At 43.2% G+C, this 16,038-nt stretch overlaps 1 protein-coding gene across 5 annotated transcripts in view; it reads right to left on the reverse strand.

Annotated features, from left to right (window-relative positions):
- The window catches only part of OSBPL5 (oxysterol binding protein like 5), a 192,665-nt gene that overhangs the window by 82,635 nt on the left and 93,992 nt on the right, over positions 1 to 16,038 (reverse strand). The window contains exon 1 of one of the 5 annotated variants that reach the window (XM_040067123.1): positions 163 to 412. The exons of the other annotated variants lie outside the window; for them this stretch is intronic. Within the exon in view, the coding sequence (XP_039923057.1) occupies positions 163 to 189 (27 nt within the window). The 5' untranslated portion in view covers positions 190 to 412. Of the gene's footprint in view, positions 1 to 162; positions 413 to 16,038 lie in introns of those variants that run through there. 5 annotated transcript variants of the gene reach the window in all.

Below are 16,038 nucleotides of genomic sequence, written 5' to 3' on the forward strand. Positions count from 1 at the left end.
AAAGGAGGGAAATAAGAGATGAGGGGAGAAGAGGAGATCAGGTAAAAAAAGGCATTTAAAAAGAGCCTACACATTTAAAAAGAGCAAAGGGAGGAATTTAGAGAGTGATAAGAAGGTAGGAAGGTTGGGATCAGTCTTGGGGAAGGGGAGAAGGACACTCACCGCAGTGCTTGCAGCCTCAAACAGCATTCACTCTTCTCTCCCATGTGACACCTGCATTCAGAACTACCATCCTTTCCCCACGTTCCTCACTGCCTGCTACATGCACAGAGAGCTTTCTGATCCCCTCCTGGATGCTACACTGCTCCAAGCTGCAGATCAGCACAGGACCCAGAGAAGACACCTGCACGCACAGCCTGTGCTCCAGGGGCACATGGCTCTCAAACACACCTCCCACACGCTGCCAGCACCCTGTCTGCGATCCCAGCTCTCGCTCAGAAAACCAGGGCGACTCTCTAACCCCGCGGACTGTGGAAGAAAATCCCGAGAAGAAGCACAATGTGATTCAGTCCAGCAATACGTCCAAAGCAAGCCTTAAACAATAGCCCTGACTGGTGTGATCTGCCACTGTTTGGCAGGGGAAGTTCAAGCTGCAATGCCCATCGACAATAATTAATTGTCAGCACTGTTAACAGTTTCGCTGCTGATCAAAGCAGCTGGGCAGCACAGGGAGAATTAAAGTCAGTTGCTGTCACTTATCAAAGCACGGCAGCAATAAACAATTTGCAACCCTGTAACAGCCTCTATTCCTGTCCGCATAATCTCTCACTCTCATTCTCTTCCTTTTTAGAAGCTTCTTTGCAAACAGAATCCCTGTGCAATCAATAGTGGAAAAAAAAAACCAAACTGAAACAACCAATCCTCCCAAATTCACTCTTTTCTGTAATGAAACTGAAAGGAATGAAGTAAATCCTTGCAATGTGGAATCACTCAGCGCACTCTGCACAGGACTCAGATACAAACGAGTTTGACAAAGATTTCTCAGGTGATGCAGCTGAGCAGTAAAAGCATAATTTCTTAAGGTGTACAGAACCTAAACCTGCCATGCAGAGGCAAGTTTGCCAATCACTTATGCAGACTTCAGGTACACAAGCACAGTATTACTGCTTTCGATTTAAAAATACAATCCAATAGATGCTGCTAGGTACAGTATCCCATGGCAATTGTACAAATATTTCAGTAGGCGAGCATTTATAATTACAGCCCTGAATCACTGCATCTGGAAAATATCCACATTTTTTCCTTTGTGGGTTTTCCCGATACTGCTAAATTAAGAGACAAACACAGAACACACATCTCAGCCAAAGCTTGCTCCCAAGGCTATTTGTGTTGCTGTTGTTCTCTCCAGGATGTGCTCTTCCCTGGCCCCCATCACAGCGAAGGAAGACTTTTGAAAAAATCTTTCTCTGCTGGTGTTACCCACTGCAGAGTATCAGTCGGTATCTTTTTGTACACAGTTTTACATTGACTTCATAGAATCAGAATCATGCAAAAGTTGGAAGGGACCTTAAATATTATCTTCTTCTGAACCCACAGATACACCTTCTACTGGATCAAGCTGTCTAGAGCCCCATACAGCCTGGTCTTGAACACTCCCAGGGATGGGGCATCCACAGCTTCTGTGGGCAACCTGTGCCAGTGCTTTATCATCCTCACAGTGAAGAATTTCTGTCTAACGTCTAATCCAAACCTGCCCTCTTTCAGTTTCTCCCCCATCCCATCACTATCTGCCCACGTAAAACGTTCCTCTCCCTGGAGCCTTCTCCAGGCGAAAGAACTCCTGCTCTTTCAGCCTGTCCTCACAGGAGAGGTGCCCCATCCCTCTGAATATATTCATGGTCTTTGGACTCATTCCAACAGATCCACCTCTTTTTTGTGTTGAGGGCCCCAGAACTGGATGCACACTCCAGGTGGGTGTCTCATGAGAGAAGAGGGACAGAATCCCCTCCCTTGACACCAGCTTTCCCTTTTCCTTTACTGGAAGGGATGGGGGAATGGTACACACTCTTTGGCCTTTCTTTTCTGCCCACTGTACTTAAAGGATGCCTCCTAGGTATTCTTCACATCCCTTGCCAAGTCCCATTTTATCTGTGCTTTACTTTTCCTGATCCCATCCCAACACATCCAAATGGTATCCCTGTACATTCCCCAGTCATCTGACCCTGGTTCCACTAGCTGTGCATTTTCTTCTTGCTCATCAGCCTGAGAGGAAGGTCCCTGCTCAGCCGTGCTGGTTTCTGGCCTGCCTTACTTGATTTCTTATGCATTGGGAGGGTGCTCTAAGAAAAGCGGCCTTAAAGAATTGCCAGCTCTGGTCAGCTAAGGACAGTTTCCCAGGGAATCTCATCCACTAATTCTTTAAACAGCTGGAAGATCACTGTTTTGAAGTTCAGGGTCCTGACTTTGCTCTTTGCCACACCCATGTTTCTTGAGATCACAAACCCAGCCAGGGCACGCTCACTATAGCCCAGGCTGCCTCCAGTTTTAACCCCTGTAATGAGTCCATTTGCATTGGTGAGCACCAGGTCCATTAATGCATCTTCCCTCATTGGTTTGTGTAACACTTGCATCTGAAATTTACCTTTGATGGACTCCAGGAGTCTCCTGGATTGCTCACAGCCAGCTGCATTGCATTTCCAGCAGATATGTGGATGGTTGAAATCCCCCCATCAGGATGAGAGTTTGTGAGCACGATGCTTCCTGTAGCTGAGGCAAGAGGCCCCATCAACAGGTTCTCCCTGGTCAGACAGCTGTAGTAGATCCCACCCAAGAGGTGTCCTTTGTTGGTGTGGTTCTTGACTTTTACCCACAAGCTCAACTTGTTTGTAGCTGTTTCTCAGATACAGCCCTTCACAAGCCACCCATTCCTTAACAGAGAGAGTGCAACAGTCCTGCTCCTTCCCAGTCTATCTCTTCTGAAAAGTTTGCAGCCCTCCATTGCAGTGTTCCAGTTGTGTGACTCCTTCCAACATGTTTCCATGATAACAATTCACAGACACAGTTCTCTAACTGAAACATGGTTTCCAGCTGCTCTTGCTGCATGCACTGGGGTCTTGGCGCAGACTTTTGCCAGATCAGATTCCTCTAAGACATCTGGCATGGTGTGACTAAAGAACTTCAGAAGAGCTTCCACTTGTTGCACTAATTTCTCATCAAAAAATAAAGATGTAGTGGTAACAGTGACAATGAGAAGCCAGCCTTTTCTAGGTACTTTACACCTTAAAAGTACTGTGCAAACAAAGATTAAAATGTATGCATAAACACCACCTTCTACACTTGACAGACCATTGTTTGCTGAAGTTGCAGCACCTGCTGAGACATGATCTTTTATTGGATTAGATAGTTCAACTATCAGAGACACTGCAGCAGCAGGAAACTATTGAAATCCTCAGGGGAGGCAATGCTCATGTGTCAGGCAGCACAAACACTGCTGGGATTCTAAAGCCGCCACCTTGGAGGAAGTGATAAATCACAGTGGAACATCAGACAAGGAGTGATGCCAAGACCAGGAGTCCACAGACCCTCTCCCAGGAGGGGCTGGGAGAACCAAGGCACCCAGAGAAACTGGGGTTACCAAGCTGGGGAGGAACCATGCAGGATGCACAATACCCCCAAAATATCCACCCTCATTTAAGAGAGCAGATGAGCCCTACAATAAATTCTGCAGTAATTAAAAGAAAGAGTGGAAAGTAACATTTTTTTTACAGCATGTCCCAGAGTCTCAGGGACTCTTCAGGCAATAGTATTTCTCCTGCTTTCAGACAGTTTTAAAGGAGCCCTCTGTGGCTGGGTATTATGAGCCAAAAATAAAAACTAGGATGAATTTGAAGAGAAGGGTAACTAGCACTGCGAAGAGTCCAAGGTCTCCACTGAGATGAGGGGAATAGATGCAGGCTTCTGTGTGAAAAGGACACCCTGAGGCCATCCTAGTTGTGAAAACACAAGGGATTTCTCAGGCACATGAGACAAGGAGGTGCTAGGAACAGTTTTGTCCAGGAAAACAATTCAATGGTCTCTTCAGCCCTATGTTTCCCTTGGTTCACAATTTCACCATTTTCATTGCGTCTTAAAGAGGGTGGATAATTTTTGAATGGGTACATGCATAGGCAGCAACCCCTTCTCTGTATCGAACCATTAAATATCACAACAACCTGGTGGCTCCTCACAAACAGTGTTAGACTGTGGTCTGCCCTTGGCTGCCACGAGACTCATTGGCTCCAGGCAAGGCATGACAATCCAGAGCAGGGAACTGTCACAGCATCATTTGTGAACAATGGCACATCTACCTCTACCATCCATCTCAGCCACAGAAAAGCAATGGCAAATCATCAGCTTTCTTCCCAGAAAGAAGCTATTATAACCGGTACCTCTTCCTTACACTAGTTTAGGATGAATGCCATAACAAAATAAATATCTGCAAACTGGTATGCGTTTGCCCTCTTGCCAACTCATACCCTCAGCTGGGCTTGGGTCAGTGGTGACTTGCCTTGGGTAAATGTGGACAGGATCAGCCTCAACACTTCTTGATCTCAAAGAGACTTGCTTGAAAGTAATTTTCCATGTGCCTGGTGATCATGTGCTCACTGTTTCTTTCTTTGTTTATGCTCCATTCCTGCCAAGTAACAGTAAATGGAAAAGCGTATCTGTGTCCCCAAGCTTATACCACCAGGTGTTTTTTTTCTGTAAGTTTGGCTGAATTGGTTGCTTTCTTGAAAAGCAGGTGAAACAATTTGATCTTCAAAAAAGAGGACAACATTCAGGAAGACCACTATTAAATATTGTTAGAGAAAGGCCAAGTAGCACATGCAGCTTTGTATTACCAAATTAATAATGCAAAACCAGATCTCAGAACAGACTGTCCCACTTAAAATACTTCCAAATTCTTGCAACAAAGCTTGCAACAAATGGATGACCTGTTCAGTTCACAACTAGAAAACAACTGAGCTGGCACATGGATTATGCAAATAGGTTCAACTCGCACACAAGAACTCAAGGTCCAGTAGCAAAGCTGCTTCCAAAGACAATGTGACTTTGGAAAAGCTTGCTTGTTAACCTGTCTAGGGAAATCTCAGCATGTTCTTGCCTCAAAGTCTACTGGCCCTTTTCCTCTAGGCATTTCTTACTTGGTCAGAAACAATGCACAAGTAACACAAAACAGCTTCTTCCTACAGCTGAAATAGCAAAGGCATCTCCCTTTGTGTCTTCTGATTTCCTGCAAGAAAAGGCACACCTTCTTCCTTGGAATCTCTCTGAATCATGGAGCAGGCAGGCAGCCCTTAACCCCCTTCTGGCCAGGCAGCAGGACACAGGCATTGCTGGAAGACTCCCTACAACCCTGCTGAGCCCTCCAGCCCCAGGAGCCTTTAGCCATCCAAAGGCCAAATGACATGAGTGGTTCCGGCAAGGAGGGCTTAGTGCAGCCAAGGTTCCCAGGCCCCTCCCTGATTGTACAATCTTCACAGTGCATTCCTAGCTTAAAAAAACCCAACAAAACAAATAAATGAGAAACAACTTATTTTTCTTTCTCCTTTTAGACATGGAATCCTCTTGAAATATCATCAGCATGAAAGAGATTTGGGCTTTGAATTTTTTGTGATTGCAGAGCGACAGAAAGGAAATGCGCCAGGCTGTACAGTGCAGGTTTTCCATCAAGCAAAATGAGGAGGAGACAGAGGAAGAATTGCTTTCTGATGTATGCCTGGCCATGCTTTCTCACCACTTCCAGACTCCCCATTAGCTGCTCATTTCCACAACTGCATATTTTGGTATGACAGAGGCAAGCCCTTCATTTTTAGTCAGGAGTACATTAAACCATTTTATATCCAGAACTTTGAAAAAAAACCCTTTTTTGGTTCTAAATTGCTATGAGACTGTCCTCAAACAGGCCTACAAGATCCTTCTTGCTAGATATTCTCATGCTATTTACAAACTAAATCTGTTTTTTTAGCAAATACAATTAATTCATCTGTTCTCTTTAACTGCTTCCAAGATGCTCTGTGAACAGGGCCAAGTCTTTACCAGCTCCCTACACTGCCATATTAAATACAAATACATATATATATATATATAAAAGAAAAAGCTGTAGAAACTAACATTTCAGTTTTTCAGAAAAGACATGTTTTATTTCCACAGTTTAACCAATTCTATAGGTTGTGCCAGTGGCTTTACCAATACAGCAGCCAAACCAATTTCCTGCCTTTTCCTTAATTCCACTTATCTCAAGCCTCATTTAAAATGGCTGCTACAGTTTTTATTTGACATTCAGATATATCAAGGCAACATTTTAGGTATAAAACAGAGGCCACTGAAAACAAAGTTCTGCCAGTCCTACCTGCTAAAAAGCATATTTTGCCTAAAATCAGTCTTTTCTGTCTGCAAACTAACAGGGCCATAGGAAGAGGGTTACTGATCATATGGAGGCCTTATGCAAAGTACAGATTTGATGGAATGCTGCTTTTCCCCAGCAGTGCTGCCACTGACAGCAACCCAGCTCATGCAAAGAAAGTAACTTTTCTAAATCATAGTACTTTCATTCCTGAAGAATAATAAATTCTGCACCGATCCCATAGCCTGATCTGAAAATGGGACTGCAGGCTTTTCTGTGCTGGCAGTCCCTTGAAAGAACATAAATTCAGAACTTGGCCAATTTACAGCATCAACACCTATTAATCAACACAGATCTTCCCTGCTACTACCACCATCAACAAATGTGAGGCTGTGTCACTACAGAGATGATTTTCAGAAGAGCTATAACTTCCTGCCTTCATGGGGGCTCCACTGTACCTGACCAGTAAAATATTGTAGTAACAAGGTAGAAGAATGAAAAAAATGCAAGGCATTACAGGACCAGATTAAAGAGGTACCACTTTAGACATTTACACAGAGACACTTGAAGACATCTTTTTTTTCTTTTTAATAAAAGAAGGACTGAATTACAGCCAGTTTGCCTTGCAGTTCCAAGAACCCAGGATCCCAGGTATCAAAGAAATGAGGCAGAAAAGCCAGGCAGAAAAGCATCAGAAAATAAAAGCTGTTAGAAACCAATAAAGAAGCCCCAAATGGTAGGAAGCGGGGGTCAACCAACAGCAGCAAGAATCCCTCTAGGCAGATTATTCTTCTCAGTGTATTTCTGGCTAGCAAGCTAATCTTGGGAATACTTTTGTTAAATTCTCTGTGCCTGTTTCTGGGAACACAGCTATGAGAAATAAGCCTGCTGAAAGTATGAGTAGGTCTGGGCTTTGAGCCCTAGCTAAGAGAAGATGTAAACCTTTCTCCAAATCTATGATTAGGTCCCGTGATCCAGGAAAAAGGAAGAAGATAGCTAATATGTGTTTATAAATCTTACCACATCTGCTTCCAAACTTTCCATTAACAACTTGGTGAGTATCCAGTAACAGGAAGTTTTCCAGGGCCAGGACACTGAGGAAATACTGCTGTGTGAAACGCGCACTATTGTAACAATATTCCCAAATGACACGGTGAGGTGGTGATAGGATTTGGGCTTGCCTGAATTACTGCCAGTAAATGGCAGGGCTTTGGGTATGGGGTGTTGTTCTTTTTCTCAGTTTAATAAACAAAAGCTGCAAAGAGAAGTCTTTTCCTTGAAGGCAGACTGCAAATGTGCAGAGGAGAAGAACAGGAGACAGCTCTTCTTGCTGCTGCCAGAAGGACAGAGACCAGGAGGACTGGCAGCCTCAAGAGTTGCCCAGTCAAGAACTGGAAGAAAAATGCCATGGCTGAGTGAGTTCAGCAAGCCATGGGCAAACAGGTCAGTGCACCAGGCAAACTGAGTGCTTTGTCTGTTGAGAATCAGGACAAAGGCTGCTGGGACCAGTCTTAGAGCCCACTCCTCCCAGTAGAGAGTGAAGGCAGGACAAGGGTGCTCCTCACCCATCCAAGCATTCTTTGCTTCCAGCAGCTACAGAGCACAAGAGACTTAAAAAATCCATATGGAGAAACATGTGCTGGCGGCTACAGGGCAAAGTAAACTTTCTAAACAGACTGAGCCATCATGATTATGTGCAATCCTGAATTGTCTGTTGTGACTTTAGTTATTAAAACTGGTAGGACAGAAATCAGCCCTCAGTTTCATAGATACAGTGAGAAAAAGCCAGCATAAGGGATGATGAGGAAGTTGTTCTTCCTCATGGCCCAACATGAAGGAGATAAACTCTGACTGACTTCTGCAATTAAAAAGGGAAAATGAAAAAGTGTTGTTTGTTAAATCAGAAACTTGACTTCTCAGAAGTGGCAGCCCATTTCCATGAACCACCCCACCTTTAGAAGGATTTTTTTCCAAATCAAATCATTCATCTGCAGAAATTGTAACTGCAGCCACAGTTCTGGTCCATTTTCAGAGTCACACACTTTCATACCCACACTTAGTGCTTGGTGCCAACATGTTTTGTCCCAAGTACTTCTTTACATTAGCACATGGCAGGCAGCTCTGATAACAGGCAACACAGCCACAGAGGATGAAATGGCACAAAAAAGGCTTTTCTTGGTAAGAGTTTTTCAGATTTTAAAAATTCCAGCAAAAAGCAATTTTATCCAAACATTCAGAAACCCAGATTTCAAAATTCTCAAAAGCTTGTGCTTTGTGTTAGAGAATCTGGCAATCTGAAGACAATTTGATGCCTCCTAACATGACTTTGATACTACTTTATACAGTAAGACACACATTTCAGACTATGCCAGTAACTTGTTCAGTGATCATTTTTTTCTGCAGTCTGTGCTGGCAAGTTGAATGTATGGGACATTTACATTATATTGCTTAGACTGCTCATTAGGCTTAATTTCAGTTAATTTAAAGATGAGTTTATTGTCTGGAGCTACATAAACCATAAACATCCATAAAACGTAAATTACCTTATTTCCTCCAACACTCTTGTTTTCATTATAGCCTTTTACACAGACAAACGTTGTGTACTCTAGCTTAAAATTAAGGTAGAACCATGGGACTGGATATGAGGTGACTGATATGTCAGCTTCCTTTGAATCCAGCTATCAGCAACCAGAGTCAGAACCAGCCTGTTCTGCTCCCTCTTCATGAACCCTTTGGCTTTAATGCTTTCAGCTGTACAAGGTTCTGCTTTTACAACAGCTCCCAAAAAGAAAAAGATGTTAAGAGAATGGTAAGAAAACCAGTTATGGAGCCAGATGCTGTAAAAAACACCAGAGAGTCAAAAACCTCAGTAAAAGTCACTTTAAATGACACTATCTCTGCAAGTAAAGAACATGCCAGACATGTGGAGGCAGATCCACAGCTAGTGAACTGACTTTGATGCAAGTGAGGCTATTTACACGATGTCCTTTATGTTTAGCAGAGAGGAGGGTCTATTTGAGAGGGCAACCATGAGGCCCTGGGCTGCCTTTGAAGCACTAACACACCATTTCATGCCATAGATAGCTGGGTATCATGTGTTGCATTGGCTTCTATTTAAACTGTGCTGCCGTGGTTCAACACAGCAGCTGCATAGCAAGGAGGGAGTGACTTGCAATGCAGCAGAACAGCCAGTGCCTGCACTCCACTCAGGAGGTACTATACGTGCTGGAGGCACCGGAGGACATGTAGCCGCTAACTCTGATAAAGCCAGTCAGACTTGAGTCCTGTGATCTAGAAAATAGCCCTTGCCTTGAAGGGGTGGATACCCAAAGGAAAGACTTCTGGTCCCAAGTCTGTTTCCACATCAAAGAGCATGTTCTAAATCCAAAGCAAGCAAGAAGGGTTGGAAGTACAGTTTCTGACAGAAGATGCCATTTTAAAAATGGCAACGTAACATGGCTGCCAAAAGATTTTTTTTCTCTGAAACCATGCCTGTTTTAGTCTCTTCTGCCAAGCAAATCCATTTCTGCAGCTGTGTCATCAGTGACTCAGAGGTTCCCTGATGCTGAGTCTCCAGACTTGTCCCATCGGTTGTTCAGGTGCGCAGCATTGGGCAAGGAGAGATCAGCACAAGAGGACAGGGAACCAAGACCAACATCAGAGCCAGGTTTGCTTCTGGAATATTTCTGCTTGTATTAAACAGAGTGAATACTTCGGTAATGGAAAAACAGATAAAAACAGAATGTTAGCTGTGATCCCATACCTGGAACGTGGCAGTAGAGGAACAGCCACACAAATGTCCTTTCTCTGCAGCTCCCTGCACTGAGCAGCAGGTGACTATAACAAGCAGAATACAAGACCTCAAGCCTGCTACTTCTGGTCTGGCATTTTATACCTTTTCCAGCAAGACTGAGGTGACAGACTGCCATTATTCAGTTTAGGAGAGACAAGCAGAGTGCTTCCCTGTAGGGACAGGCAAGAAGGTAAGTAACTGAGGACCTGCTGGTGAAAAAAATAAATAAAACAAGCCAAGTGTACATTTAATCCCTTGAAATCTGGCTTCAAATATTGAGTTCAGAGCTGGTCAACCCCAGGATTTCCAGGGATGTTAGATGGGCCTGGGATACTCAACATGACCTAGGAGGGTCACATCTCTCTTCTGAGCACCGTGGGTAACAGCTGACACCAACAGCACAGAGTGTTACAATGGGGGTGAAGTTGGATAAAAAAGAAGGCAGAAACTGTTTCTTGCTTAGATCTCTACAGGGTACTCTCCACCACACCCCAATGGTTCAGTGACAGAAGGATCCAACAGCATTAAATATCCACAACTGCACACACGGTACACACATGTACATACACAGACACACACATGGATGGGCTCAGTACAGCACTCACCCTCACAGAAAGGCAGCAAAAACTATCTGCAACATAACACGGCAGTGATGGTATCCTGACTGATTGCTATTTCAAGACACTGTCACTGGAAGAGATTTACATGTCTATCACTGTGCCTGCCCGTGCGAATAGTCTATCTTTGTGCCAAATTATATTAATGGACAATGAGTGGAAAATTACTATTTAAAAAAACATTTGCAGGGAAGAAGAAATATCTATGTAGATACACTACCTCAAACAAAAGAGAAAGTTCAAGACTGAGAGAGCTTAGTGCTACAGTTTCCTGCTTAAAAAGCACTGGAAAATTCCAATTCCTGCCTCTCAACTATTGCATATCACTTTTTTTGTTGCTGTTTATAAACAAAACAGATCACTGCAATTTAATCAGCAAGATAATAGTGCAGATGAACTTATGGTGTGTGGAGAGAAATAATTAAGCTTGTGAACCCTAAGTCTAAACCTAACCCTGACTAAGTCTAACCCAACCCTTAATCCTAACCCCTAGCCCTAACTATTAACCCTAAACTACACTTAAACCTTGGCAACAAACAACACCTCTCAGAGCAGCCAGGACTGGGGAAAGAACACCAACATGGGGGGAAAAGAATCCCTCGGCTGTTGTTTTTCATGTTTGTTTGTTTGTTTTTTTGTGTTTTTTGGGGTTTTTTTGTGGGGTTTTTTGTTTGTTTTTAATTCTAAGTTGAAAAAAATATAATTAACAATTCTACATCAAAGTCAACCTTTAAGACTAAACGCACATGTACACGGTTAGATACATTCAGTCCCTAACATTCAACATCCACTCAATTCCACTCCTCACTTGGAACACTCAAGTTGAAGAATAACACTCCCTTCACCTGTCCTGGTCTTAAATTCTTTGCAAGGATTTTCATTATGAGAAAACAGCTCCCCTCTTCTTTCTTGAACTCATCTCACAGCCCTTACATGACATTCACACAAAACAGAGTTTAGGCTTCAGAAAAACACGTCTCTTTGGCATCTCAACAGCTCTGTGTACCAAACTGACTTTTACCAAAGCAGAAGAGTATTTCACAGCAACTTTCCTTGATCAGACCACTGAGCTCAGTCAAACACTTCAGGACTTAACAAGCCCAGGCATCTTCATCAAAGCAAATAAAACAGTAATTATAAATGGAGCTTTTTCCAAAGAGAGACAGATTGGCAGGTAGCATTTATCTCTTTACCAAATGCAAGGTGCAACATTTCAACAGAAGCAGAAAAACATCTCACGGTGAATATATCAGTGTCTTCACAAAGCAACAGGGTTTAGATCCTGCCTTGGTGAAAGCTGGAATCACACTGCACTGTCAAATCTACCCAGTTTCCTTTCCCAGGGCACCCTGAGTCCATGCATATGAGTTTAGAGTAGAGCTGTTCCTAAATTGCCACAACTGTTCTACTGAAATCACAATTCATTTCAGCAGGGAATCATTTTTTAGAAAATTTCCCTGAGTAAATGAGGTAATCCCATTGGAAACATTCTAATGCAAGAGAAACCTGGTTGTTTTTAGTAGAGACCAGCCTCTAATAATCTCCCACACTGCAGTGCACAAATAGCCAGGCTGATCCACATGGGTGGTTATCATGAATAAGGCACTACTCACAGTGACCAAAGGTGATAAAAACATCTGTTCCTTCCTGGTTACCACAAAGAGACAGCCTTCTACTATGGCATCTATGGGACTAATGGCATGTATGGAACTGACTCATGTATTAGGTATGTCCTATCTTTAGAAATAATGTTTGTGGTGAACATACAAAGTCCGTTACAAACATCTGAGATGGGCACTGGGCATAGTAATGACCCATCACTTCTGCTGTCCTCACATCAAACAGCAGCCTAAACAGACACTTATCCATTCCCCAACATAGTTCCCTGAAGTGTCTGAGAGAAGTACAAGCCCACAAAAGCTTTTGGAGGACACTGAGGTGTGGAACGCCATCACTTTGCAGAAAAGTAACGTTTTTGCATATATTGTCCTAAATACATCTATTATGAACCAATTAATATGGAATACAAAAGTAAGGATTTGAATTAAATGAACACTCCCCAGATTTTTCACCAGCATGATCGTACTGATGTTTCCAGAAACTGGAGTTTCTGAAATGCATGGAGTAGAAAAAGGAAACCAAACATTTTGCTTTAACTTTCTAATAAAAGTAAAAAAATCTCCCCCGCTTCTGCTTCTCTCACATGTCCATTCTGAGCACTTCAGCTTTGTTTGCTCCTGAACAGTTTAAAGTGTAACAACGCTTGGAAAGTGCCAGCTCTCCACCAGTCACCACTGATGCTGAATATTCCCATGACCATGAAGCAGCTTGTCACAAAGGTGGTCTTGTAGATATAACATGGGACTGGAAGTTAAAAATAAAACCCCAAACCATCTGCATTTCTCTTTTCTAGTCCTTGTTTAACTGTACAAATGTGTAGGGTGAGGACTTTCACTCTTCCTGTTGGGCAATGCATGAGCACATTGGGTTTCTTATCTCACCCAGGAAAGCAAAAACCCCTTAAACTGGAAATAGAGTGGAAACTATTTCCAGGTGTAATAGAGAGACTCAGGATGCACCTGGAGGAATAGCATTACAACTGATGGAAAGCAAGCAGCAGCCCAAATCCTGCCCCACTTTTCTTCTCTGGCTCTGCTCTGCAAATCCCAAATCCCTGACATTCAGCTCCAGCAGCAGGGGAGCTGAGGAGTAAAAAGACTATTGCTCTGGCCTGCAGAGAGACCACAATATCAACAAAAATGACACCCAGGCTTTCCAAGTGGACATCTGCTAGAAGGACCTAGGAAAGATAAGCAGTATTAATACACAGAGAGACTTACAATAAATCCAGTTATACACCGGAACACAGGAGTCTATTTTTGATAAAAGGTTAACACCAAATTCGAAGTAACTACAGAGTAACTACAGCAGCCTTCTGCTTGCTACAAATCATGCCCCACATACAGCAGATTCCAGGGAACTGTATATCCAGCAGGTAGGTGTTCTAGCAGCGCTCTCCTCTTCCAGGAGAATCCTTGTTGCTGGTATCTACATTGCCCAACTTCTCATAACAAATTGTGTCTCCTAAATCAGGAAATTAATCTCTGTTTTCAGCTGGTGGAGAGAGGCTCCTGCCAAGAGTGACTCAAAGCAGCAGCCTCTCTCAGCAGGAGCCTGGTATTCCTATGCTTTTAGGGCAGACATTGAAGTCAGACAGCTCCAAGTAGCAAGTTAAAATACCCACCGAAGCTCCTTTCCATTCCACTTACATATATCCTTCCTCAGGAAGTAAGCAATACTTCTGGCTACACAATATTTGTTCCTGAACAGCTATTCAAATGACCCTTGTAAGTTTTTTCTGAAGTACCCTATAGGAATGTGCCTGGGCCAAGGCTGCATTACTCTCCCCCTCAAGCCTGGCTGCAGCTGCATGTGGAAGCCTCAAGTGCAAATGATAATATTGAGAGGAAAAGGGGAGAATTCCAAGCTTGAGGTTTTCGAGATTTGCAATTCATTACATGGAGCAGAATTTGGAGCAGCAGGCAACACTGTAACATTTATGAAATGCCACTGCATGACTCTTGATACATTCCTTGAAGCATAATTAACTGTAGCTATGGTGTCTTCTTGATAAGGGGATGCAGAAGAAAGCAAATTACCACTTAAGGCCACATTCATCATGGAGAAGCGAGAGATGCATAACAAAATTATGTGAAATGGTTATTAACTCATGAATGTGTTATCCTTCCATCCCAGGCTGAATGATCTCAAACAGTCCTGTACTGTATTTCTTTCCCATGCCTCTGCCTGAAGCAAGTCCAAGTGCATTCAGGTCATGCAGTGGCAGGTATTTCTCCGTCATACTTTTAATAACTTCCAGCGAGGAAAATTTCACAGCTTTTCCTCTGCAGCCTTTTCCAACAATCCATCATCTTTACACTACATGGGTTGTACTAATGTTTGACCTCACTAATTTATTTACACCAAGAATGAGAGTACCATAGGCACTGGTAAACACACATTATTATCACTGCGGTGGCTTGTAATTAAACTTACTCAACACTTCCCAGTAGATACTCAATTGAATTTAGAGTATTTGTGTTGAAATTCAGCATCTCAAGAACTGCCTCAGAGCTGGCTTGAAGAACATTTCAACCAGAGATAATCAGTGATTTCCATGAATGGAGATACAATGTAAATTGCATGCTATCCAGAGATCTTCCCTTGGAAAAATTTGATGTTGAAACCCTCCCCTAGGACCTACACACACACATACACCCTTGGAATTTGCAAATATAACCTAGCACCACTTCTATAGAAAAGTACTGAAATTTGGCCAAGCTGTGTGTTTTCAGTCCAGCCTCTCATACCACCACTGCTGCTGCAGCCACTTCACAAGTGAAGTGAAGCAAAAAATCCACGGCAGCTGAACCCAGCTCCCATGGCAGCAGACCCTCACGAGGCACAAACAGCCCAGAAACACACACAGGTTGGTGCAGAGATGTGTTCCATCTACACTGAGCCTTTCCAGTTGCCAACCATGGCCCTGGTCTTGGCACACTGAGAACTGACACTGGAATGAGATACTGGGGAAGATGCAACCATAACAAAGTCTCCAAGAACACAGTCTGGGACCTGATACTTCTCACTCTGAGCAAACCCCGTAGTATTTCAGTGGAACACAGCTGGTTCCTAGTAACCGATTCACAATCTTTCCTGTGATGCCTCCAGTTCAAGGACAAGTGGCAAGGCAAGGCAAGGCAGTGAAAAAGCCTATGTCCCTGCTTTGAGTATGGGAATCAACCTGTAAATAAATGGGGGGCTGGGTCCAGAGTGCTGTCTCTTCATGGGTATAATTTTTTTTTTAAAATTAATGATCAACCTGAAGGCATAGGACTCAGTCTCACAGATGCCTGATATACTGTCTTAAACTCTAATTACCTTTCCCCATTGCTTTCCATCACAATGTATAGAATGGACTCTCACTGGCACAGTGCCTACAGGGTCATTCCACAAGCAGCAGTGAGCTTTTCACAGCTGGAGCATGGGAAGGGGCATGAATCATCAGCATTTTTCAAAGGGAACACTTAGGAAGAAGTTCTCAATTTGCAGTCACCCAGTGAAAGGGAAGCAAACAAAACCTTAAATGTGCTAGCAGCTTTGGGGACAGATAAAAAGATTTAGGAAAAAAAACACCTTTGATCTCCGATGGTGTAATTAACCATAATATAACAACATACAAGTAAAGAGATGGAGATAAGCAAGGGCAGAACCCCTACAGAAACCCAGTATCTGGAGATACC

Source organism: Hirundo rustica, chromosome 6, assembly GCF_015227805.2.
Source record: "Hirundo rustica isolate bHirRus1 chromosome 6, bHirRus1.pri.v3, whole genome shotgun sequence".
NCBI lineage: Eukaryota > Metazoa > Chordata > Aves > Passeriformes > Hirundinidae > Hirundo > Hirundo rustica.